The sequence below is a fragment of the Rhinolophus sinicus genome, chromosome 14, assembly GCF_057876585.1.
Source record: "Rhinolophus sinicus isolate RSI-liver-muscle chromosome 14, RSI-T2T, whole genome shotgun sequence".
NCBI classification, from domain to species: Eukaryota; Metazoa; Chordata; class Mammalia; order Chiroptera; family Rhinolophidae; genus Rhinolophus; species Rhinolophus sinicus.
The window spans coordinates 157,292,669-157,319,367 of NC_142514.1; the positions used below are offsets into that span (position 1 = coordinate 157,292,669).

Sequence of the window (26,699 nt, forward strand, 5' to 3'; positions counted from 1 at the left end):
GGGGAAGAAAGTTAGAATTGAATTCAGGCCATATTTTAAAGATCCTAGTATGTATGTATCAAAGATTTTTTTCAGTAAAAGGTAAGTTCAGTCTTGCAGCAGTGTCTACAATGGCCCTGAAAAGAAGTGCAGAGCAACTGAAATAAATTATTGTTTATTCAAGGAAGAGAATTATTATCTGATAATTATTGATGATAGTAAGAAAGTATACAACTGATTTGAGACATATCAGAAATCAAAGTCTATTGGGCTTGGCAACTGCTTAGTGAGGGCTGGCTTTTCTCTTTATCTATCTTGTTTTGAGTCTATTCTGCTTATCCCCTATCCAAAGCCTTATGTTCTGAGACATTTCCCCAAACAGTCATTTATTCTTGACTGAGATTTCATTAGCTCATCCCCAAAAAGAAAAACTCTTCAAATCCTGGGATCCCATAACTATGTGATATTCTACCATGGACTAGAAGAGATTTCAAGATAAGGAGTTGAGACATGCTTATAATTTTATGTTGTCTCTTATAAAGCAACATAAAGGTTAGAGAATGGAACTGATAACCTACAAAGTGACTTGGAGGTGGGAATGCAACGGAACGATCACTGTGGGACGTCCCTTTCTCATCCTCTCAGTCATTTTTACCTTTTTTTCTAAATACTGTAAATGCCTTTTTATCTAATCTCTCTTGCCCCAGGTCTTGACTTCTCTATGGATCTTCTGGAGGAATCTTTGTAATAGCAATCTTGTTACGCCATTGCCTTGCTTAAAACCCATAGTGACCCTTCCTATCCCATGTGCATAGAAAGGCATTCAAGGTCTTCTTACATTTGGTCACTGTTGACCTCACTGGAGTATCTCACGGCCTTTCCTCATCCTTCTCATATGTTAACCTGGGGTAATAGTGGACTACTCAGTATTATGTACAGACAATGCTGCATTACATTTCTATTCCTCTGCACATGCTTTGCTCTCAGCCTGGGATGCCCTTCTTTATCCAATAAAATCCTACTTTCCTCTTAGATCATTTCCTCTAAGAAATATTCACAAGAACTCTTGCCCCTCAAGGGTTAGGCTGACGATATCTCCAGTGTGCTTTTATAGCACCCTTTACAAACCTTTACCAGAACAAGCTTGAGAAAAGTGTGGGGGAGATTATTAAAATTATATTAGAATAAAAAGAAATGTAAGGAGTCTGCCGTTGCCTCAGTCTTGACTGGGTTCCCGTCTGCCCTCGTAGTCATGCTGAGGAACTGTGCTGTGCGCCTGTGCACATGTGGGGCCCTGCAGGGAGTTGGGGGGAGATGGGTGCCCCCCCCCCCCAGTGAGGAACCCAGACCTGGGCAGCTTATTTCCCTACAGACTCAAATTTTATAAAATAACAAATGTCACAGGCCCAGCTGCTCACCAGAAGCTATGAAATGGACTGAGCTTTGAATATGTGATGTTCTCTAACGATGTTGAGAAAAGGATAGTTTGCTTGTTTCAAGGAGGTTCTTACCTGCGAGGAGTACCCAGATTCCTTAATGGAGATGCCATTGCAACCAGGATTGATGCTGCTGTTGGTACGTCTGCGATTACAGCTGGGGGAATTGTCATGACTCCCAATCTCAACATCAATTTTAAAAGACTTATCCCCCTATGTACTGTTGTTATGATAAATAGCCAATGTGATAAAATTGAAGGAATAAAAGTGTTTGTTTCCTGTAATATTTGAAGTGCTGTTGAGAAGACCCTACACTCAGAGGCTACAAGCTTATTTATAAAACTGGATCCTGAAAAAAGTTTGACATAAAAAAGCTTCTAGTGAATTCCACACCACTCTGCACCTTTGCAACCAACCAGTGAGGGCTGCTGCCTCCTGCTGGGTTCCAGGTGCCTGCCTGCCCCTGCCCAGGTGCCTGTGGCCAAGCTAGGACATTCCCGTAAGCCAAGCATATTCCAGAACAAGGGCCTTCAATTCTGTGAAGATTGAGAGAGGTGAGGAAGCTGCAGAAAAAAAAAAGTTTGAAGCTAGTGGAAGTTGGTTCGTGAGGTTTAAGGAAAGAAGCCGTCTCCATAACATAAAACTGCCAGGTGAAGCAGCAAGTGCTGATGTCCAAGTTGTAACAAGTTCTCCGGAAGATCTAGCTAAGATAATGAAGGCAGCTGCACTAAACAGCAGATTTCCGATGCAGACGAAACAACCTTATATTGGGAGAAGATGCCATGTAGGACTTTCATAGCTACAGAGGAGCAGTCAATGCCTGGGTTCAAGCTTCAAAGGACAGGCTGACTCTCTTTCGTTAGGGGCTAATGACTTTCAGTTGAACCCAGTGGTCACTTAACATTCCAAAAATCCTAGGGCCCTTAAGCGTTATGCTGAATCTACTCTGCCTGTGCTCAGTAAATGCAACAACAAAGCCTAGATCACAACACATCTGTTTACAACATGGTTTACTGAATATTTTAAGCCCACTGTTGAAACCTACTGCTCAGAAAAAAAGATTCCTTTCAAAATATTACTTCTCATTGATAAGGTACCTGGTCACCAAAGAGATCTGGTGGAGATGGACAATGAGTGTAATGTTTTTACGCCTTCTAACACAACATTCACTCTGTAGACCATGGATCAAGGCATACGTTTGACCTTCAAGTCTTATTATTTAAGAAACACATTTCATAAAGTTGTAGCTGCCATAGATAGTGATTTCTCTGATAGAGCTGGGCAAAGAAAATTGAAAACCTTCCGGAAAGGATTCGCCTTTCTAGATACCGTTAAGAACATTCTTGATTCATGAGAAGAGGTCAAAATATCAGCATTAACAGGAGTTTGGAAGAAGTTGTTTTAACTCTCATGGATGTCCTTCGTGGATTCAAGACTTCAGTGGAGGAAGTAACTGCAGATGTGGTGGAAATAGCAAGAGAACTAGCATTAGAAGTGGAGCCTGAAGGTGTGACTGCATTGCTGCATCTCATGGTAAAACGTGAAAGGATGAGGAGCTGCTGCTTATGGATGAGCAAAGAAAGTGGTTTCCTGGTGAGGATGCTGTGAATGTTGTTGAAATGACAACAGAGGATTTAGAAGACTGAAAAAACTTTGTTAATAAATCAGTGGTAGGGTTTAGGAGGGTCGGCTTCATTTTTGCAAGAAGTTCTGTGGGTAAAATGCTATCAAACAGCATCACATGCTATAAAGAAATCACTTGTTACAGGAAGTCACTTGATGAGACAAACTTCATTGTCGTCTTATTTTGAAAGTTGCCACAGCCATCCCAACCTTCAAAAACAAGCACCCTGATCAGTCAGCAGCCGTCAACATTGAGGCAAGACCCTCCACCAGCAAAAAGATTGACTCACTGCAAGACTCAGAAGATGGTTATTTTTTAATTTTATATTTTAAATTAAAAAAAAAGAAATTTAAAGTACAGGCAGCGAAGACCTGTTGTTGCTTCAGAGCGTCAGAGAAAATTGGAGATAAAGCAGCCTATAAAAATGTACGTCAGGGGAGGAGTTAAAATAACATTGTGAACATCGATAACGAGAAGATTCCTACAAAGGTGAAGACATTCTAGTAAAAATAGCTGCCATCAAAGATCAAATAGGCTCAAAATGAAAATAAAAGAAAGAACAGGTGAGATTAAATCCCTTTCCCAAAGACCTCTTAGGATATAAGAGAAACAGAAGGAGGGTGGTAGGTTTGAGATTTAAGAATGAATAAATGGTGAACATGCTAAGAGACTGGATAATGGGATTTTGTAAAACTGCGTAAAGAGCTAGAAAAGGAAGAGCGGGGAGGGAGAGTTCCCTAAATGGAGATACGAAGAGGACGGTCAAGACGAGGGTTTTAGGTGCTTATATCACCCTTCAGGTTGGTGTGGACGAATAGTACAGCTCAGCTTGTAGGCCGCCGTGCTCAGGTCTTTAAGACCTCAAACAGTTATGCTTTTAAGAAGTACTTTTAGAAGCTAATTGGCAAAATATGGACTATCCATTTCCATTAAATACTATGTATGAATCATATTGTGTACAGGAGGAGAGAGGAGGGATCTTTGAATCCAGAGGCCACTGATGTTACTTTAACATTAATTACAAAGTTTTTGTTTTGATCTTGCTACATAATCTGGCTAGATGCTGGAGGGCATGAATCACAAAGTGATAGAAAAGAGCTTTGGCCTTAAAAGATATTAGAACAAACAAGACAAAATTTGAGACTGAAACAGGAAGAAACAGAATCAGAGAGAGTTATACGGTTGCCAGCTTTGTCTCCCTAGATTCTACAGATAACGGGATGGCTTCATGCTGTCAACAATAGTGACATTTCTATTAGCAAATTAGGGGTGGAGTCTGTACATGAGGCCATTATATAAACAAGTACATTACTGGAGGTTTAGCAAAATTTTAAACAAAGGATTAGGAAATAGAGGTTAGAATTGTCCATGAGCAGTGGATATTGTTGCTCCTTCAACATCCTTATTTACCTTAGAGTAAAAGGGCACAGGAAGGTATTTACTTAAAAAAAACGTGATTTCTTACTGACATGCAGAGATATTGCTATGCATCTAAGTTCCCGAAATATGTGAAGGCATTTGTACAAACAGGAACATATCATCACAAGCAAGGGGTTTTTGAGGGAAAAAAAGGAAGTGGCCAAGGGACCCGCAGGGCTGAGGATTTGTTCTGTGGATTTTGTCATGACAAAATGCCACATCATTTGAGAGAGATGGACTAAGCAGATAAACAAATAGTTATTCCAGGGTGCTGGTCAGGCCCTCGTTAGTCAAACAGTATCCCTCTAACAACAGTTAAATGAAGAAAAGACATGGAGAATGAGGAGGTATGTATGTATATTTACATCAGAGGGGATACGTTTATGTAAGTTATTTTTCTAACTGTGTGTCTATACCACCCCGTACACCCACCCACACATACTCACATGCACATATGAAATAGCTTTAGAAAATTATGAACAAAATTAGAGAAAATAGAAATAGAAAATTATGGAACTATAAAAGTAGAAGATGGGCTTATGAAAATTTTAGTATAAACTTTGGCAGGAAAACAGATACCAGAATTATTGGAGGTGAAAGCAAATTTAAAAGCAAAGAAAGTCAACATGGGAGCTTTGGGGGCTCATGTCTGAAAACGGTGAATTTGAGCAGGCAGTTTCTGGTGAGAACTTCCTACGGCATTAGTTATGTGTGGTGTTTATCAAGAGAGCTTTTGTCATCCTCCCTGCGGGGACCTCTGGGTGGCCCCAAGGAACAATAGGCTCATTTATAAGTGATCATGTGACCAAGGTCTGGAGCAAGGATGGATAGACACAGTCAATAGTGAATTGTTTAATTCTTCTGGACTTCATCTTTAAGAAGACTGGACAATTTGGAAGTGAGCTCTAAACTTCACCTACACATACTGGAAAATGAGTGATGGAAATAGAATATTCAGTAGAGAAAGATTTTTGACTTCAGAATAGGACAACTATTTAAAAGGTGTAGTACAGGGTATAGCTGTGTGGTAAGTAAATACAAAAGATTATTTTAAAGCCATATAAAATAGCAATATTTTTACATATATATTGATAAGTGACATTGGTTTATATTTTTCCTCTGTGCTCTCGAACTGTTGAAACAGCATGAGAAACTGAGTTAGAGGAAAAGGAACACTTTTGTGCCTCAAAAAAGGTGTTGGAGCCAATCGGGATTACAGGAAACAGTGATCAAGCTTTGGAGAGTGTACGGCATTTTATTAGAATGTAGGGCAAAATAAGAACAAGGAATCATGATCTTGGAAGAGGAATGCTGAGACTCATACTTGTTCAAGATTGAAGTACATCTTATAAAAAATGGGAAGATAAACTAAAGGGAAACAGTACAAATAGCAAAGCTTTGCGTTCCTAAGTTACTGTCACGGTCTTACCTGAGGATATTATGGTGGTTTTGCTTGGTGTTGGGAGAATTCCAAGTACGTGTAATATGAAAATAATTTAAAAAGTAACATTATAGGATAAAATGAAATGGTCTTAGAAAGGATTTTGTAAACCATCAGGTACTATTAAAACGTTAGGAAATCCATTTGAGATTTAAGTAGCCCAGTTGTACCTAAGTTCTGAATACTCTTCCATTACCTACTACTCCTGAAATATGTCAAGGGGGAAAAAAAGATCATTAATCTTGTAGTGATTTCAGGTAAAACTGCAATACACACACACACACACATATTTAATAAAATGGTGCTATAAGATTTATGACCCAAACAGCAAACTTGTCCTATCCCTTTTTATCCCTTTCCACTCTTCCTTTCTCCTGAGTTCTCCCCAGAGGCAGCTAGTTTTACCTCTTATAGCCGTTTCTTTTTGTGTGTCTTCAAGTTGCCAAAACACATAATTATGCTGCTCTAGCTCAGTTTTTAAGTTTTAGACATTTTCTGTGTTACACTCATAAACCCCAGTGTGGCTAGAGTAGGAGGATGACGATTTAGCAGTCCCTAGCTTCCCCCTCGCCCCACCAAGTGCATACACTTCTCTTCCGCTTACTTGCCCAGCATCATTGGTGATACCAGAATGTTGGTCAGATCAGTGTTCAGCATTTATTTCATAATGATCACGTAAATATTGTAGTGTGCCATAGCTACTCTTCCTTTGGTAAGAATTTCTATTTTCTTGAAGGCAATAATGTCTCATTTTGTTGTAAATATAACTAAGGAGCCCTTACCAGATCTCCTTAGAGAACTGTAACCCATCACAATGATATCACCGGGAAGATACGCCAGTTCATCTGTTGGTTTCATTTTTGGCCCCTCTGTGTCTTCCCCTTCCCCAGGTCGGCCTCACAGTGTCACCTGAGACGTCTTTGACTTGCTCTTATATTGGATCCCCTGTTTCCTGGGTCACGTGTCTTCTGCAGATTACTCCACTGTTTTCGTAGAGTTCATCCTGAGAAAATACGTAATCATTCATTCATCCAACATATATTTAGTGAACATATATTATGAAAAAGCAGTGTTCTAGGAGCTAAGGATATATCAGAGAACAGAACGGCAGATCCCTGACTCCCTTGAGAACCTTATACTTATATTCATGTGTGTGTGTGTGTGTGTGTGTGTGTGTGTGTGTAGGGTTGTCAGACAAAATAAAATACAGGGTGCTCAGTTGCATATGAATTTCAGATAAACAACAAATGCTTTTTAGTATGTATATGTTACAAATATTGCAGGAGACATACTTATTCTAAAAGAGTTCTTCATTGATTATCTGAAATTCAAATTTAACTGGGTGTCCTGTATTTTTATATATATGATAAATCTGGCATATATATAGATATAGATATAGATGATAGATATAGATATAGATATAGATATAGATATATAGATATAGATATAGATATAGATATATAGAGAGGTATATATCAGGGAGGGATTATGCTGTGTAAACAATAAATATACTATATAAATTATAGAGCTTACTCAAAAGTGATAAAGGCCATGCTAGGTGGAGAAGAAGGACGAGTAGGGCAGGGTAAATCAAATGAGGAGGTGCCAGGAGCAGAGACTGTAGTTGTAGTCCAGTGGTTAGCATAAGCTGCATTGAGAAGGTGCGTGAGCAAGGGCATTAAGGGGGCGAGCAATTAGCTCTGCAGTTATCTGGAAGAAATGTCTTTTAGATGGAAGGGACATGAAGGAAGGAGCATACCTGTGGAGTGGCCCTGGGGTGTTTGAGAAATATTAACAGCAAGGAGACCAATGCAGCTGTGACAGAGCATATGAAGGGCCCAATGGGAAGACATGGAGTCAGAATGGAAACAGGAGTCTAGACACAGTAACTCAGAGGCCGTTGTGAAGACTGTAGTTTACTCCCAGTGAAATGGGGAGGCAGGCAGGGTGTTGCGGGGAGTTGTGGCATGAGGTAACTTATGCGTTAATAAGATCCCTCTAGTTTCTCTGTTGAGAATATATCGAGGGGCAAAGGCAGAAGCAGGAAAGGCAGTTGGAAGGTCATTGGGGTCATCCAGGTGAGGCAAACTAAGTGTGGACTTGGGAGATAGCAGAGGCAATGGTGAGAACAGATGGGATTCGGGATGAATTCTTCCTCTACCATTTTATTGTGAAATTGTTCAAGTATACACAGAGGTCCGTACCCACAGAATTACCATCTGGGTTCTAATAGACACTTGGCTATATTTACCTTATTATATATCTATCCATTTCCCCACCCTGTGCCTGTGCCATCACCTAGTCTGGAGCATCCCTGATTCAACTTCTGCAGAAACAGTCCTTCAGTCTCCTTCTGTGATAATGTGGTCATTTGCTCTATGGGATAGTCACAGGCATAGCAAACCTCGCGTGGGGCGCACTAAGTTGGGTGCTAACTGAGCCTTATACCTTTCAACCAAATCTCCTTTGTTTCAGCGTCACTTCTCTCCTCTCCTCTCCTCACCTGACGGAAGTACTTGTTGATTCTAAAGCCTAGATTTTGTTTAATTTCAAGGCATGATTTGACTTGCTTCTTTTTGGCAGCTGTCATTTCAGGCTTTTAGTTTCAGCCTCTTCACCCTCAGCCGGTGACAACTCATTCGTCTGTTTTCCATATTCTAAAAATGTGTTGCCCTTTTTTACCTAATGTTATATCCTCTCAATTTCCCTTCGTCCTGTGGCTTTATAATGATTTTATTTCTTGTCTTTCACTCGAATGGGACTTTGAGAGGAAGGAGATTTATGTTTTCAAAAATTTGTCAATATAACAGTTCTGAATGTATTTTGTAATATTTCATTTTCCATTTTAATGGATCTACCAGTATACTAAGGATACATTAAAAACAGTGTCAAGATAATAGTTTTTCCAGTGTCTGGATTATAGGCACTGTTGTTACTTTCCAGGACGCAGGAGGACACCAGGTTGGAAATCATTGGTGTGTATCATTCTCACAAGTTACACTTTTGATTCTCCCAGTATTGATTCAATGAGTTTCTGTATCAGTGTTTAGAAGAGAGAATGGGAGTTCAGATTGAGTCAGACAAACGTTTGCTTAGTGGAAGGAGTGGGTTTTCATTGCCCCTCAGAGCCCATTTCCTTTTTAAATAGTCGCATCATTAGGGTGGATTAATTCTAGTTTCAATCAGTTATGTACCAGCTACAAGCCTTCCTCTGGCTTTCTTCTCTGTTCAGCACCAGCATTTTCCACCTGGTTGCTTTCACTCTGCTGAATGTTCTATAACATATTTATCACAACTCTGCCTTTCCTCTCTGAAATAGTGCCACAGACTGGTAATGAGATTGCGGCGAAGGCTTCTTAATTTCATTTGGTGCAGAGCTAGGAAAATGGAGACCTTACATAACAAGTAGATGAGAACTGACAGGCAGTTGGCATTAAGTGCTCCGATGCATATTTCCAAGAAGATGCAAATGGAACTTTTTGACAGTCAGTCGTTACATTTATCTGCTAGCTACTCTTCTCATGTTTGCTTCCAGAAAGAACCTAAAGAGTCATCTGTCTGCAATGAGCCTGGGAAGTGAACTTCCCACCCTCCTGGCTCCCCGCAGAGGGAAACAACAAAAGCAGGCCGGAAATGTGTTTCTGTAAGCCAGGAGATTTTTGACGAAAGGCCCAGTTCCTCTTGGAGGATTGGCTGTTACCATTTAGGGCACTGCCATAGTTCAGTCTTTCAATGAAAATTTGAGGATTACATTCTCCCTAATGTGTGATTTGTTACTAAAGACAAGAAATGACAAAACTGGGAATCAGAAGATTAAATCTGTGTTCTTGCTGTTTGTTCACGAGCCACACGTAAACTCTTTAAACCTCTATTTCTCCATTTGTGCAAAAGGGAACAGTAAACCTGGCCTGCCCCAGCACTGGGCAGGTGTGATAACACAATGAAATGATACAAGAGGAAGTACTTTGCACACTGCCAGGGATCTCTCTCCTATATGGTTTCCTTTTGGAGTGAATTAGGCCCAGGGCAAAGCACTCTAAGTGAGCCTAATTTTCAACATTATTGTATGAGTGAAACAGTCAGGTTCAAATTCAAATAAATTCTTCCAAGCATGTATGAAACACCTTCTCTGATTTGGGTCTGGGGTGTGCTAGGAACTGGGCAATACGCATATGGTCATCAATGGAGATGTTACAAAAAAACCCAAGTTCGGCTACACAATGCTTGAAAGCCAATACTTGAGAGACAAGTGATGGGTGGAAAGGAAAAGTTGCTTTATTCAGGAAGCCAGCAACCTGGGAAGGTGGTGAACTAACGTCCAAAGACCATCTCCGAAGTTCCAGACTAAGCAGAAGAGTTTTAAGGGAGAGGAAGGGGAAAATAGCAGGAGCTACCTGCTGGCCAGCACGCAGCCAGTATGCAGTTCATCATTTTATGAATTCCAGGGAGACATGCTGGCATCAGGGTTATTCTCTGCTGTGGTCAGGCCAGACCTTATCTCCCAGGACACATCTGGTCCCCCTGTCTCCTGGGGCCTGGTTTCTGACAAGTCTTAACAAAGTTCTAATGAGCATGGTTAATTATCCTTTAAGCAAGAGTCTTTGGGTAAAAGAGAAAACAAGTAAGTTAGGCCTGAGAATCCTGTTACTATGCAATTGCTTTTGCTATATAATGTAGCTCTGGCTACAGAGACATCATAAAATGCCAATATATATTCCCAGAGAAAAGAGGTGTTGTCCATAGGAAGAATCTAGAAAAGAATTCAGACAACCGTGACCCCTGGCAAAGCCCTTTTAGGGTTAACTGGTAATGACCATTGTCTTTGAAGTGAGAGAGACTCAGGTTCAAATCTAAACTCTATCACTTCCTAGCTAGTTGACCTTTGGAAATTTATGTAATCTTTCTGAGCTACCGTTTTTTCTCATCTGTAAATGTAGATAATAATGCAAACAACGTAAAGTTGCTCCACGAATTAAATGAAGTAAAAGCTGCAAGAAGCTTATCATTGTCATCACAGCAACAACATTATTGTTTTAATAATAATAACAACAATGGCAGGCTATTATTGAGTATCACATGCCAGGCACTGTTGCTACACACTTCCACATATTAATAGCTTTGTCCAAACAACTCTATGAAGAAAGGAATTACAATAGTCATTTTACAGATGAGAAACTGAAACACAAACAGATTAAATAAATGGCTCCGCGTTATACAGCGAGTTAGTGGTAACCATATGCAGGCAGCCTGGTAAAGATGAAACAAATAGTAGCTTCCGCTCTGGTTACCATTGTTCATCTCTTGAAGCTATAGCTAAGAAAACGGGCATAACAAATAAAGGACTGTTAGGAAAATAAAAATGAGACAATAAATATGAAAAATGCTTTGTAAACAACACGATAATTCCAAAAACTTGTTTATTTGGGTAGTATTTAACCATTTATAATTTCACATAGCTAGAGAGGTTGAGATGAATCCCCAACCTTTGATAAACAAGTCTTCACATGACAGCTGTGGTTAATGGAGCCTCAGGTTGCCCTGTTAACAGGTAACCTTATTGCTTACCTGAGAAATGCAGGTATCAGGCTTTCAACATGGTAAACTAGCAATTGAACACCTGCAATCTTACTCCTCCATGTGTCAGGGTACTTTAGGCAGATAGCTGAATTCCCAGCCGCCCAATTTTGAGCATATGCCATTTCGATATAATATTAGATGATGACAGAATCTGTTGTCCTATAAATTAATTTAACACTCTTTCTCTGGAGAGCAGATGCCTGCATTCTAAAAACAATATTTTCACTCAAGTTATGATGGCTTGTGAAAACACAGTGAACGGGGTTGACACGGAAATACTAGGAAGCATATGATATCCCAGGAGGCTAAACTAATCTTAATTTAGGTGGGTTGCCTTCTCTAGGCAGTCAGTCTCAGAAGTAATTGTCTTTTTAAAGAAAGGATGGTTCGGGTGGAGAGCAGTTAACAGATTGTGCAGAAATACGAGCTCTTGTGGTTGGTTAAGTGGGGAAGGGCTTAATGAGAGCTGAAGTTGTGCTGAGTGGCCCAAAACACTTAGAAACATTAAAAGATTAAAAGGGGGAATTTTATTAAGTATTTGTTACTACAGTGAACAACATTTTTTAAGACATGCATTTCAGTTATAACGAGGATCTGTGAAGAAGATCATGAAGAGAATAATATAATTAATTAATTCTGGTTCATTCAGGATATTTTCTTCTCTCCTCCCTTCCTTCTCCTCCTTTCTCTCTTTCCTATCCATTGCTCAATTGATTCTCAGTAGAATATCCCTCTTTTTAAATATGATTCCTGTTATAGCTTCCTTCTTGGACCCAAAATCTATCTTTCTCTCAAAGGAATTTTCTGTGCAATGTTTGATATGGATTATCTTTCTCATTCTGTTTTTTTCTTCTTCTTCAGGCTTTCTCTTCTAAAGACGAATCATTTCATCATTTCCTTTTCCTTTCCAAAAATAAGTAATATATTCTATGTGTCACATATTGTAATTGTTGCCAGGTATACGAAGGATGCGACCCTTCAGGGAGGTCACAGGGAGTTAGAGAAAGATGGACAAGAAAATAAGGCTAAGAAAGTATTAAAGGTCCTTTGCAGTAAAATCCTGAGGTCCAAAGAAGGTCATCTAAAGGTGAGAGAGGACAAAAATATTCCGTAAAGGCAGTGATGCTGGGTGGGGCATGTGTAGGTATTAACTTTGTTCGTTCATTCATATAACAAGTATTTATTGAGTGTCCACTGTATACTTGGCACTGTGCTGGGCCTTCTGGGTATGAGATTTAGCAAGGAATAAACGTGTCTGGCACTCAACAGGTGCTTCTTGAATGGCCAAAGGAAAGGACTTCATTTTAATTCATCTGGTAAATGTGGAGCAATTCTCTGCATATAGACAAGCATTACACTGTCAGAGGCTTCTAAGGAGTTCAGAGTATTTGTGGGGTTAGTAGTTTGAAGGTTTGCATGGGCACAGACAAAGGCTTTGGCATTCGTGCACAGTTGTGCAGTGCACAGTCTGCACAACAGTATGTGGTCATTCTGGCATAGAGAGGAAGAAAGTGGGAAAGGAGTCCTAGCTGGGCCATCAAGTGCTCTGTGTATCAGGCTTGTTGTTCTCAGGGCAGGGTGGGGTGTGGATAGGGGCGCAGAGGTAGAAGAGGGGATATCAGAATTGCCGGTGAATTGTTTCTGCAAATTATGTATGCTTTTGCCCACCTTAGAGATGCAGATTTACCCAGTCCCTACACACACACACACACACACACACACACACACACACACACACACACACACACACACACACACTACTGCTCTCCCAGAGTCTTTGCCAGACTTGTGTTGAGAATGAGTCATATTTTTCAGGTGGGCTCGAGCTAAAAATGGCTGAGAAACACTTCAGAGAATCACTAGCAGGTTTTCGAGCAAGGCAGTGGCATGATCAGATTTTCCTTTTAGAAAGATCACTCTGGTACTGGAGTAGAGGATGGACTAATCAAATGTAAGAGATGATGAGGGCATCCTGCCGGGAAGCTTCCACATCCTCAGGGTCTGGTGACACGGGTATTCACAGCACATGACAGAGGCTTCTGCTTCCCTCTGTTTTCAAGGTCACCAACACAAGATTTGAATCAGAATGACACACATTTGTCAGTGTTCTGAGAAGGTGGTGACACCTGAAGCATTTCATAGGAATTATGATTTAGGACAGATGTAAACATTCAAGCAGATCTATGCTGGGGAGTTAATAGAATAAAGCTATCACACATGAACATGAAGCATTTAACTTTAAATTCTGCTCATCTAAAAGACATTTCCTGTTAGTCATTGTTTATTTTTGTTGGTGATGATTTTATTTTGTTGCTTGTATACTATACTATATACAACTTGTAAAAATACATTACCAATAAATCCATTAAAATTTTCAGCTCTCCTACGTGACCATTTTTTCCTGTTTAGTAAAACCTATGCTTTTCTGTGATCTACATAAATAATGGTTGTGCCTTGTCAACAAAAAGTGAATTGATATATTTCTGTTTCTAAAGACTAAATGTTCCCAAGAAGAAGAAAAAGACATACTTTTTCTTGCTTTAAGCTTTTAATACCTATAAATAATGTGATTCCAGTCTGTCTCTCGAAGCTACATAATTAGAGAGGGAAAAGAAAAAAAATCTCCTTTCTGAAATCTTGTTATCACCTACCGTGTTTCCCTGAAAATAATACTTAGCCAAACAATCAGCTCTAATGTGTCTTTTGGAGCAAAAATTAATATAAGACCCGGTCTTATTTTACTATAATACCGGGTCTTATATTAATTTTTGCTCCAAAAGACTCATTAGAACTGATTGTCTGGTATTTCTGGGGAAACAGAGTATCATAAGAGCCAGAGTACTGGATCCCCTAATGCCTCAGTGACCTCAAGAGTTATCGGGAACTACTGATTAACCATTTCTAATTTTTTAAAAATGTCCATTGTGTTCTAAGTTGATATGGGAGAATTAACTTATTTCCTTTCAACCCATTTTTCTTTTCCTTAGAACTAAGTATCTGGATGAGCTACAGAACTTCTTGAATTTTTTCATTAAATGTTAGGAAAATAAGATTGAAAGGTGGTACTAGAAAGCAGTCTTTAGGTAAACACGTTCTAACCAAACAAAATACACACTGAATCCAGTAAAATACAGTTAGGATTTATCTGCCGTGTTTTAAACCATTGCTGGGCCAATATATTAAGTGAGTCACCCACTACCTTTAAATATTGGATTCATTTTAGAATAATAATTTTTGGAATAGTGCAGTTCAATAGTAAGTCCGTGTACTAGACCAGGAATAAAGGAGATGTGATTTCTAACCTGGTTCTGGGGAAGTCCCTCTTCCTGCCTGTTTGCACATTTGTGAAATGAGAGTATTGCCAGTGACTGCCAAGGTTTTTTTTTAATCCTCTTTGTTTCAACAAGGCATATTCGTAGATTACCTAGCACGTACTCTAATAGTATGACTGTGTGTCATCTAAGGAAGAAAGGTTCCGTTTTGCTGGCACATAGGAAGAGGCCTCCTATAAAAACAAAATATAATGATTATTATAGGAAAAAAGTCATAAAACAAAGTGTCTTTGATAAAAATGGCAATGTTTCTTCCCGTCACTGAAATAAATTACTGAAAAACAGAAACATAACTTTGGAGAGTACTGATTTTTTACTTTGGGCAAGGAATGTATGTCACCTGTAGACGTCAAAACAGAAAATGTTTGCAATGTTTATCACAGTCCAGATCTTCTTATAAACTTCAGTAGAGCCATTGGGAGAAACATTGAGATGATATTTTTGTTATTGTTTTAATTCCCCTTCTTCATTGAGAGACGTTGCTATCTGTAAGGAGTCCTTTTGTTAGGATCAGAGGGGCAGAGAGAGGAATGAGGCTGATTGTGAAAAGCAGTAATACCCAAAATAGGCCTACGTAGCGTGCAAAAACGACTGCTTTGCAAGAAACGGTGGGGAAGATTTGTAGCAACTCTTAGTTTCCATTACTAGAAAAGAAATACAACTAAAATAGCATAGAAAATCAGTATTAAATACTCTATTGACACGTGCGATGATGCTACCAGTCAAGAGGAATTATCTTTTGGAATAGAGAACACAAAATTGTTCAACATTGTAAAGCATCAAAAATAAAGGAGCTATAAGATGTACACTGAACAGAGAATCAAAGCCCCATCCTTTTTTATGCCATCAGATACCTAGCAAAATATATATTCTATCCTGTTACCTGCACTTGACACATGTTTATTTCGGAAATAATTACGACCACTAGAGGAGAATCTAATGAAATTAAATTCAGTGTTTAGTTAGGGATTATTAGAACATGACACTATACATCATTTTACATGAGCATTTAATCTGCTTAAGTTACTTATTAGGTTGGTGCAAAAGTAATTGCGGTTTTTGCAATTTTTAACCTTTTAAACCGCAATTACTTTTGCACCAACCTAACACTTTTTCTGACATTGATGACCCCCTGTCTGTGCTAAATTATCATTAGTAATTAAGCAGATATTAAAATCCAAATCTAGGAGCTTTACAAAATAAATGGGTGTGGTATAATGGAAAAAAAGAATTCTTGTTCCACCTCTGTCACTGATTTTTTTGTGTGATCTTGTACAAGTTGTTTAAGAGCATCAGTTACTCTCTAAGAGCATGTTTTTCTATCTATAATGCTCTAAGAGCATGTTTTTCTATATATAATACTGTTAATTATATACGTTAGGCAAAGTAAGTAGAGCCTGTGGAAGTATACACAAAAAGGAGTAACATGATTGTAGAACGGACATTGTTCTGCGATCCCATACGTGAGATTCCAAAAATGAGAAATGTATCATCACTCTCTTCAGAAAGCTCACACATTTATATTAAAAGGGTCATACAGGTGAATTAGCAATTACAATACAGAAGGAGTATAACAATAAAATCATGTGTGTACTGCACAGCAGACAGCAAGGAAGCATTCACTTGCGTGATGACGAGTATGATCGTGGAAGATTTTTTAGGTGGAGGTGATGTTTGAAATGGGGGAAGGTTTGCGGACCCGGTAAGTAGAGCGGGCAAAGCAGAAAGGGCATTCCACAATTAGGGGCAAATGTGAAAAATGTGCCAAAAAAAAAAAAAAAAAAAAAAGAGTATGTTTTCCAAGAATATAGAATTAAAAGGATTCGTAGGTTCCAGAGCTCAGAAAAGGGCAGTTGAGGCCTGCAGGGCGGGTCTTGGAGAATGATATACGTACATAAAGGGAACTGAATCTCAGAATACAGGAGGGAGGGAGCTAGTGAAGGTATTTAGTCAGGAGACAAACTTACATTTTAAGAATTCCTTTTGATAGTTGTTTCCTAAATGGATCAGAGAAGGCAAGGCTAGAGGCAATGGGACCTTTACAGTAGCCCAGAGAAAAGATGGAGCACTGAATGAAATAGCAGAAATGGTAACAAAGACCCTGAGAAGCATTTAGGGGAAATGAATATTTCTGGTTACAGACGATGTCCATCCCATTGACCTTATTAGGAAAGGCTCGTGGGGCTTTCCAGTGGAAAGTAATAGACTGGGACGCCTTTCCATTTGGAAGCTTGAGGAATAGGCAAGGGCTCGAGTTACAATTTGGGAAACAAAAGTAGATAGTAGTGAAAACCATGAGGTTCTGCATAGAAAGTGGTTAGAATGGAAAAACCAGTAAGAGAAAGGAGAGAGTCCTTCAGAATCCTTTAGAGCAGCAGAACTTAAAAATAGGTAGAAGAAACAGAACCTCTGAAGGAGTCAGAGGAAGAACAGTCAGACAGGTAGCAGGAGATCTAGAACAGAGTCATGTCTCAAGAGAATACGGGAGTGGGGAGTTCCAAGGAAGAAATGGTCAATACTATCACATAGCTTACCTGAGTGATCAAAAATGTTGAGGACTAAAGACCATCCATTGGGTTGATAATTCTAGAAGCCATCTGGTTCTCTTTCTCCATGCAGTCAGTTAAGAGATGAGGGAAGAAGCAAAGCCTACTGCGGGTCCGACAGTGAATAGGAAGTTAGAAGTGAAGACACTGAATGCAAACTTCACTATCTGGAATCGCAGATGGAAGGGCAAGGTATGAGAACAGAGTAGACTGGGATGGAAGGAAAAGAGTTTTGCTTTGCACAAGAGTGGGAGAGGCTTGGGCATTGCTTATTTCCTGAAGGTGACAGACCACTGTACAATAAATTGGAGAGAGAGAAGAGAGATGGGATGTTTGGTGCAGCAAGGTTTTGCAGGAGTGATAATGGGAATTAAGGAATGGGGGAACCGACCTTAGACAGAAAGACTTCTTTTTGTGGTGAGAAATGTGGGGAAAAGGATAAATGTAGAATGAATTAAAATAGACAGTGGAGGTGCCAAGACAGGAATCCGGGCCTGAGAAAGGTGAAGTCTGTAGACTGAGGAGGTTGGAGATGGGTAGTGTGTTTGAGAATAATAGAGGAATAGGAAATGGAGCTGATTAAACAAAATGGATCCAGTAACTGCAGTTGGCCTAATGTCACTAATCCTGGGAAGAGTTCTTCCAGCAGAGCAGAGCAGGTCTGCCCTTGTTTAGAAGGAAGATTATATAGTTGATTCAAGATTGGGTTTTTGTAGGGCAAACACTTGGGGAGGGGAGAGAGGGAAGAGTTGAGAGTAACTTTATAGCAGGTTGATTTGCTTTTAAGTTAAACAGTAGGGGTTTGGTTTATGGAAATGAAGGTAGGTGTTAATTTTTTTTCTTGAGACTGAGCACCTACCAAGGAAAGGCATGGAATTTATGTCTCTCTAGTCAGAGCTGTAAATTCCAATGGTCCTGATACCTTAATCTCATGCTTGAAGCTGTTGGCTCAGTTTGTCCGCTGGCTTTCTTAGCAAACAGGCTGCGGTTTAGCTATAGGAAGGTTATATAAGAGGAGGTGGGCAGAAATTTAATTCCTGTGTTACGCATATTCAATATGACTCTGTTTCATGTTGGACTCATGGTGCTATGGATTCATTCAAGAATCTGCAAGCAGAGTTTATACTTACATGATTGTATACTCCAGGTGGAAAAACATTTATTTTACTATTTTCCAGGGATAACTAATTGTTTAAAAACTTTTCTGACTGGTGTTTTTTTTCTGGTTGAGATAGCCTCACAGTCAAGTGAACTTCGTCATTCTGCCAGAGGCATTCATACCGATGATGTTTGGAAGCAATTCTTAAAATGTAACTTGCAGGGCTAAGAGGTGCCAGAACTTCAACAACAGACAAAAGCACTCCCTAGAACAGTGGGAGGAAGGGTCAAAGTAATATTTGACACTGGCCTTTGGTCAGTAACTCCAAGTTTTAGAAGCAGGAAGTAGATGCACACACAGGAGCTTGTGGGAATCAGCCAGTGAAATTATAAAAGCCCTGATGGATTTTATAAGGAGGAACTGCACTGCTTTGGGAAAAGCACTAGTCTGGGAGTCAGAAAATCTGGGTCCTATTTGTGGCAAATCACATGAAAGACCTGGGCCTCCACTCTTCATATAAAAAAAAACAAAAACATGGTGCCACTGACAGGACTGGGGGGAGGCAAGCTAAATCCTGACTGCTTTTATTTATGGGTTCCCATTGAGATTTTGCTTAATGGGTAGATTCTGATGCTAAAATAAGGTTAAAGTCTTCTAGCTAGAAGGTGTTTCCTAAGGATTTTTCTGTTTTAAAATTCTAGTACTTTAAATGAGAATAACCAGTAGTTACATTAAGTTCTCATGAATCTAATAGTTTTAATTATTGGTATTTGGCACATTTGTATTACTTTGCACAATATTTGATTTTGAAAACTGTTTTGTGTCAACTATGTGATTTGGGATCGCTTAAGCGTTGAGTGCATGGATGGATTTCTGGGAGTCTGTGAAACCCCTAAACGCACCTACAAGATGTTGTGGATAAAGGCATACAGAGATTCCAAAAGTTTCATCAGATTCTCAACAAGTAAAGGAAGGCAGTTACAGCACAAGTCATCCTCTACTCGATGAGAGTCAAAAATATCCAGATCTCAAGCTGACACAGAGTGAGAAGAATTAAAATATATTTTATAGACTCTGCAATGAAAACAACTTCCGAAATCCCCTTCCGAAGATTCCATTGCCAGTATGTCTTCATAATGTTGTGGGCAGGTGAGAATGTCAGTGGGGTCTTCGGTGATGGGGCAACATTCCGCCTTAATCTTGCATTTTCTGATATTTGAAAGAAGCCAACATCACATTCTGGGGCTCTCCATGCCAAACCTCCACAACTCTGACTGGTTTTTACTAGATAGGAAGAACCATATAGTCTTCGTTTTTTCAGTCTGTAGCCTTTGTTAACCTGGAGCTCTAAAATGACTCATCGGCCTAAAGGTAAGTTTTCTTAAAAAGGTGTATTCAAAAGTAATTAGGAAGAATAGGAGTAAAGGAAAACAAAAAATGGCCATTTAATAACACCTTGCTTTGGAAGACTTCATGTTTTCTGAGTGCATTTTCAATTCTATTTTGTATCAAGGATTTGTGTGATTATTAGCATTATATACAAGAGCAAGCATTTCCATGGTCGCTTAAGTCCTGGTTCAGAGCTGAATAACCTGGTGGGGAGAACAAAGCACTGACACAAGACAGTAAGCAGAAAATGAGGGCAGAGGTGAGTCTGTCATGGACTACCAGGCGTCAGAGAGAAGTCTCCTGACACATCGAACCAAGACAGGGATTGGACATAGACTCTGATTCACCTAGCAGGGCAAAGGTAGATTCTGGGATGTGTACCTGTGATCCACTGGCATGGAAAAAAAACAAAGCTTCTTTCATAAAATGTATGCTAACTCAGACACTGTGCACCAAGTAAAAAAACAACAGGGCGTGAAAAACAAGACACAAAATGGGTAACAAAACTAGAACTGCAAGTCACTTTGAGCTACTGAAAGAATTTTCATAATTGAACACTTTTGCTCTCCTCTCATTTCAGATGCTGCACAACAAACATGTCATGGTCCGTGTGGGAGGAGGATGGGAAACTTTCGCAGGGTATTTGTTGAAACATGACCCCTGCCGGATGCTGCAGATTTCCCGTGTGGATGGCAAAACGTCCCCCATCCAGAGCAAATCTCCAACCCTTAAGGACATGAATCCGGATAATTACCTGGTGGTCTCTGCCAATTACAAGGCTAAGAAGGAGATTAAATGAAACTAGTTGGTTACTGCAAGGGGACTCTCATAATGGCCTGTATCCACCTCTCCAGTGTAGTCAGTTTAGTTCACATGCTTTGAAAATTTGGAAAAAGGTGTGACAGAAAAATGTCATCATATTGAAAAATGTGCAAAGAGTAGCACTATTTATTGTAATGCTTCTGTAGAAAATGACCAATGATAAGAAATTTTAAACTCAGATTTCAATTAGACAAATAGGCCAATTATTACTTCTCAATATGTGAACATAGGATTTAGAACACAATTAGTATGTTAGAAATACAATTCTAGCTAGAGATAAAAACTGTTATTAGAAGAAAATATTTAGCATTTACAGATAAGAAAACAGAAAGTGCCTGCTTTATGTCTACAGAGTGAAAGCACCCCAGACATTTTATAACGGCAGGATTTTTAAGCTAATTTTTAAAAACATGACAATTAGTGTAACAATGTGCTACTAAAAATATCCAACAGCACTATGAATAAGTACAGAGAATTCACAACAGTAATACTTTCCTGGAAAGGCCACTTCAGAAAAGTTTACATTCACTTGCACGATGCCTTAAAGTTATCCCTTATCTATGACCAAATATCTGGGGTACTTTTGGAAGTTTTCAGCACACCCCTTAAGGAATCGCTAATGAATTGTTCTACACCTTCCTATAAACATGGCTGTGTTGAGAATGATCTAGTGTAATTCACACACATAAGCTGACTTACATATATACAGAGGGCGCCAAAAAAAATGTATACACATTTTAAGAAAGGAATAAAAAACTATATTAAATTTGTAATACAATGAATGGCGCTAGCATTCATTTGATTAACACCATCTCTTGAGCGAACCTCATACTACACATTGCTACCGTAATTCAATTCAACCTCGAAAAGTAATACATAGATAACATCTCTTAACTGTGTACATTTTTTGGCACCCCCAGTATTTTGACAGAGTAAATTGTACAGTCAAATGTTCATTGACTTCATGTTATTTTAAAGCATTTTCTTCTTAAAATATACCTTTAGTTAATCCTACTTTGCTATGCTGTCTAGTAAAGTAAATTCACTGTAGCTAATAATGTTACAGACTTATGTATACCCTTGTATACCTAGGACAAAGCTGTTTTGTACCAATAAACAGCAAAATATTGTCCTCACTGATTCAAGAATTAAAAAGACAAATTAAAACAATTTTTACCTGTCTCTGTATCAATGCTTCATTCTGAAATACAGATAATCTTCAAATGGCATCTTTCCCTGAGAATTATAAGAGTCAAATTATGGTTACCTCGTACTTCTTCACTTTGGGCAGCTGTGTGGTGGCAGTGTGTGTTCTCAGTAGAGAGTGTAGATTTTATCATAGGTAGTCCCTTAAGTGCTACCTTGAGTTTAAAAAGTATAGGCAGAATTAATTTGTCAGTTCCTCATTCTTCAACAACAACGACATTCACCTTTCTTGCTCCAAAATATCAGGGAGTAAGTAGCTCAATTTGTCACATGACTAATTTAGTCAAAGCATACGCAATCTGTTACTTGGGAAGTGTTTAAACAACAGGTATAGTGTGATTTGGTGGTGCTCGAAGTGGTGATAGTCATTCTGGGGGGAAAAAAAGTTTTGCAGGAAATAAAATCACCTTGGAACAGTGAATAATTGTAATATCCTAAAATATAGATATTGAGCGATTTGATTTTCATGTTACCAATATTAACACTATTTCTCTGTATATGATCAGCAGTATTTCCTTAAAACTTTCTCCTGTGCTTATTAAATTTTCTCTGGAAACATTTATATCTTTACTTTTTTTCCAATTACTGTTGACATTCAGTATTATATTAGATTCAGGTGTCCAGCTGTGTTTAAACATGCATATAACTTACACAGTGATACCCTGATTAGCAATCACTTGACACCATAGTTATTACAATATTATTGACTATATTCCCTATGCTGTATTTTATATCCCTGTGACTATTTTGTAACTGTCAATTTGTCCTTCTTATTCCTTTCACCTTTTTCATCCAGCCCCCCAAGCTTCCTCCCATCTCGCAAGCATCAGTTTGTTCTCTGTATCTATGAGTTTGTTTCTGCTTTGTTTGATCATTTTTGTTTCTTAGATTTCACATATAAGTGATATCATATGGTATTTGTCTTTCTCTGACTTATTTCACTTAGCATAATACCTGCTAGGTCCATTCATGCTGTTGCAAATGGTAAGATTTCATTCTTTTTTATGGCCAAGTAATATCCCATTGTATATATGTACCACTTCTTTATTCAATCGTCTATCGATGGATACTTAGGTTGCTTCCATAGCTTGGCTATTGTAAATAGGCTGTGATAAACATAGGGATGCATATATCTTTTAGAATTAGTGTTTCAGAATTCTTCAGATAAATACCCAGAAGTGGGATTGATGGGTCATATGGTAGTTCTGTTTTTAAGTTTTTGAGGAGCCTCCATACTGCTTTCCAAGGTGGCTGCACCAATCTGTAGTCCCACCAACAGTGGGAGAAAAGGGAACTTTTTCTCCACATCCTCACCAACATTTATTGTTGATTAATTGATAATAGCCATTCTAACAGGTATGACGTGATATCTCACTATGATTTTAATTTGCATTTCTCTGATGATTAGTGACACTGAGTATCTTTTCACGTGTCTGTTGGCCATGTATCCCCTCTTCAGAGAAATGTCTATTCGATTCCTCTGCCCATTTTTTAATCGGATTTTTTGTCTTTTTGGTGTTAAGTTGTATGAGTTCCTTATACACTTTGGGTATTAACCCTTTATCTGATATGTCACTGGCAAATATCTTCTCCCATTCAGTATGTTGTCTTTTCATTTTGTTGGTTTCCTTTGCTGTGTAAAATCTTTTTAGTTTGATGTAGTCCCATTTGTTTTGTTTGTTTCCCTTGCCTGAAGAGTCATATCCAAAAAAATATTACTGAGAGTGTTTACTGCCTGTTTTCTTCTAGTTTTATGGTTTTGAGTCTTGCATTTAAATCTTTAAATCCATTTTGAGTTTATTCTTGTATACAGTGTTACAAAGTGGTTTAGTTTATTTCTTTTGGCATGTATCTGTAGTTTTCCCAACACCATTTATTGAATAGACTGTCTTTATTTCCATTATATATTCTTGCCTCCTTTATTAAATGACTATATAGGCATGGGTTTATTTCTGGGTTCTCTATTCTGTTCCATTGATCTAAGTGTTTGTTTCTATATCAGTACCATGCTGCTTTGATTACTATAGCCTTTTATATTGTATAGTTTGATATCAATGTGATACTTCCAACTTTGTTCTTCTTTCTCAAGATTGCTGTGGGTATTCGAGGTCTTTTGTAACTGGTTCCATATAAATTTTAGGATTGTTTTAGTTCTGTGAAAAATGCTGTTGGTATTTTGATTGGGATTGCATTAAATCTATAGATTGCGTTGGGTAGTATGGGCATTTTAACAATGTTAATTCTTCCTATCCATGAGCATAGTATATGCTTCCATTTATTTTTGTCTTCTTAAATTTCTTTCTTCAACATCTTATAATTTTCCAAGTACAGGTGTTTTTCACCTCCTTGGTTAAATTTATTCCTAGGTATTTTTTGATGCAATCACAAATGGGATTGTTTTCTTAATTTCTCTTTCTGATAGTTCATTCTTAGGGTATAAAAATGCAACTAACTTCTGACTATTAATATTGTATCCTGATACTTCACTGAATTCATGTATCAATTCTAATAGTTTTGGGGCACTCTTTAGGGTTCTCTATATCTTATCACCTGATTTTAGTAATTAAAATTATTCTTTAATTTAGTTTTTAAAATGTCTAGGTTAACAAAAATAATACTAATCATTTCACCTATTTTATTAGTTTTCTATTCTGATGTAACAAATTACTAGCAAGTCAGTGGCTTAAACAACACAAATTTATTATTTTATAGTGCTGTAGGTCATAAGTTTGAGATGGTCTCACTGGGCTAACAGCAAGATGTCAGCAAGACTGTGTCCCTTTCTGAGGAATCTAGGCGAGAATCTGTTTCTTTGCCTTTTTCACCTTCTAGAGGCTGCCTGATTTCCTTGGCTCACTCCTCTTTCTCTCTTCAAAGCCAGATATAGAGTATCTCATTTCTTTATATTTCTTTGACCACAGGTTCAAAAAGTTCTCTCCTTTTAAGGATCCATATGATTAGATTGGGTCCACCTAGATAATCCAGTATAATCTCCCTATTTTAAGATCATTAACTGAATCATATCTGCAAAATACCTTTTGCTATGTAATGTAACCTATTCCCATGTTCCAGGGATGTGAACATCTTTTAGGGAGAGTGTCATTATTTCTGCCTATACCACATCTATGATGGTTATTTAAGTGTAAGAACATGATGAAAATTTACATTGGCATCTAGCTGGTAGCCCAATGGCAATGAACTAGGGATATGGAATAATAGACCAACTATAGGTGGTTCTTCTCATTGACTCTTTAGTGAAAATTACTATGTTCTGTTTACAAAATTGTTTTGGCTATTTTAAATCTTGCAGTTCCATATAAATTTTAGGATCATCTTATTAATTTCTCTGAAAAAGCTTGCTGGGATTTTGCATTAAATTTATGGATCAGTTGAGACTGCCATGTCGAGACTATTGAGTCTCCCAATTCATGAACATGCAATGGCTCACCATTTTTTTTTTTTCCTAATTTTAGCAATGTTTTATAGTTTTTAGTTCAGATTTTTTACTTATTTTGCTTTTTTCTAAGTATTGTATTCTATTTGATGCTACTATCATTGGAATCGTCTTAATTTTCTGATTGTTTATTGCTTTCACTTAGAAACAGAATTGACTCATTGATTTGGCATTCTGCAAACTTGCTAAACTCATTTATTAGTTCTACAAGTTTTTGTATAGCTACTTAAGAATTTTCTACATGAGACACTTGGTACTTTTTTAAAAACCTCTGAATGAAAGAATGAATGAAAAAAAGGGCAACTTAGGCGTTAGGTAGAATGACGAGTTTCTGGTAACTCCTGGAGTTGTGACTTATGTGATGAAATAGATTTCAAAGAAATAGCCTAGAGTGAGCTGGTTTCTGAGCAAAACTAATAGTTGCATGTGAGATAAGTTTGAAGTACTTGCAAAAGATGGCTGAAGCCTGTTTTTATGACTGGATGACTAACTCGAAAATCCATGTAAGTCAAGTATGGTGCTATAAAAAGTAGACAATGTGGTTCTGGGTATAATAAAAGTATATCCAGGTCAAGTAATTTATGCATATACAGTTCTTAGACCACAATGATAATATTTAGATAATATTTGCAAGATGAAGCATACCTAGAAAATAGAGAACAGCAATGTCATATGATAAAACGCGATGTCATGTGAGAAATTTTAAGTGTTTGAGATCTTTGGACACAAACTCCTCTGTGTCAAATTAGAATTTTTTAAAAGTCTGCTTTGTACACGAATACCTTGTATCAGTGGCTTTTGAGAAAATCAAAACAGCCATGGTACCACATTTGAATCAACTTCTAGCATATGTAGTATTCATGGGAATTTGAGATGCTTGCTGCGAGATGTTACAGGAATACACCTTGAAACTCATGATAGCCATGCATGCCTACTGACCTCGCACTCATCTATTTATGCAGAAGCTGTTATTCAAATCTAAAACTGACAAGAGTCACTTTTTCTTCTAAGGGCATAGCATAATTCTCATCAGAAAATAAACAAGTTGAACTGTTGGAGGAAAAAAGGAAAATTCAAGGTTTATGTCAATTCTCCGGGGGTACCTAGGATGATAGCTATAACCATTATGACAGTATTGTTTCTGTAAGAAGACAGGAGACTAATAATATCATTTCTCCTTTACAGTATTGGAAAAGAAACATGCCAACCCATAAATTCAGGGATTGTATGAACACACCAAACCGCCTTTAGCTGTTGATCTCATTAATCCCAAAGAACTGAAAGTGTTGCTGAGGTTTCCCTAACCAACGCAACTTCTAATTATTTAAGATGTAGTGAAGTTAAAATTTTGTTAAAGAGAGACATCCAAAGTCAG

The 26,699-nt window shown here is 38.2% G+C and overlaps 1 protein-coding gene across 8 annotated transcripts in view; it reads left to right on the forward strand.

The window, feature by feature from the left end:
• The window catches only part of GAS2 (growth arrest specific 2), a 133,579-nt gene extending 111,745 nt beyond the window's left edge, over positions 1-21,834 (forward strand). For all 8 annotated transcript variants that reach the window (XM_088791698.1, XM_019742614.3, XM_019742609.3 and 5 more), the window contains one exon: positions 20,423-21,834. In XM_088791698.1, coding sequence (XP_088647824.1) covers positions 20,423-20,641 — 219 coding nt within the window. In that variant the 3' untranslated portion in view covers positions 20,642-21,834. The remainder of the gene's footprint in view (positions 1-20,422) is intronic.
• The last annotated feature ends 4,865 nt before the right edge of the window (positions 21,835-26,699 follow it).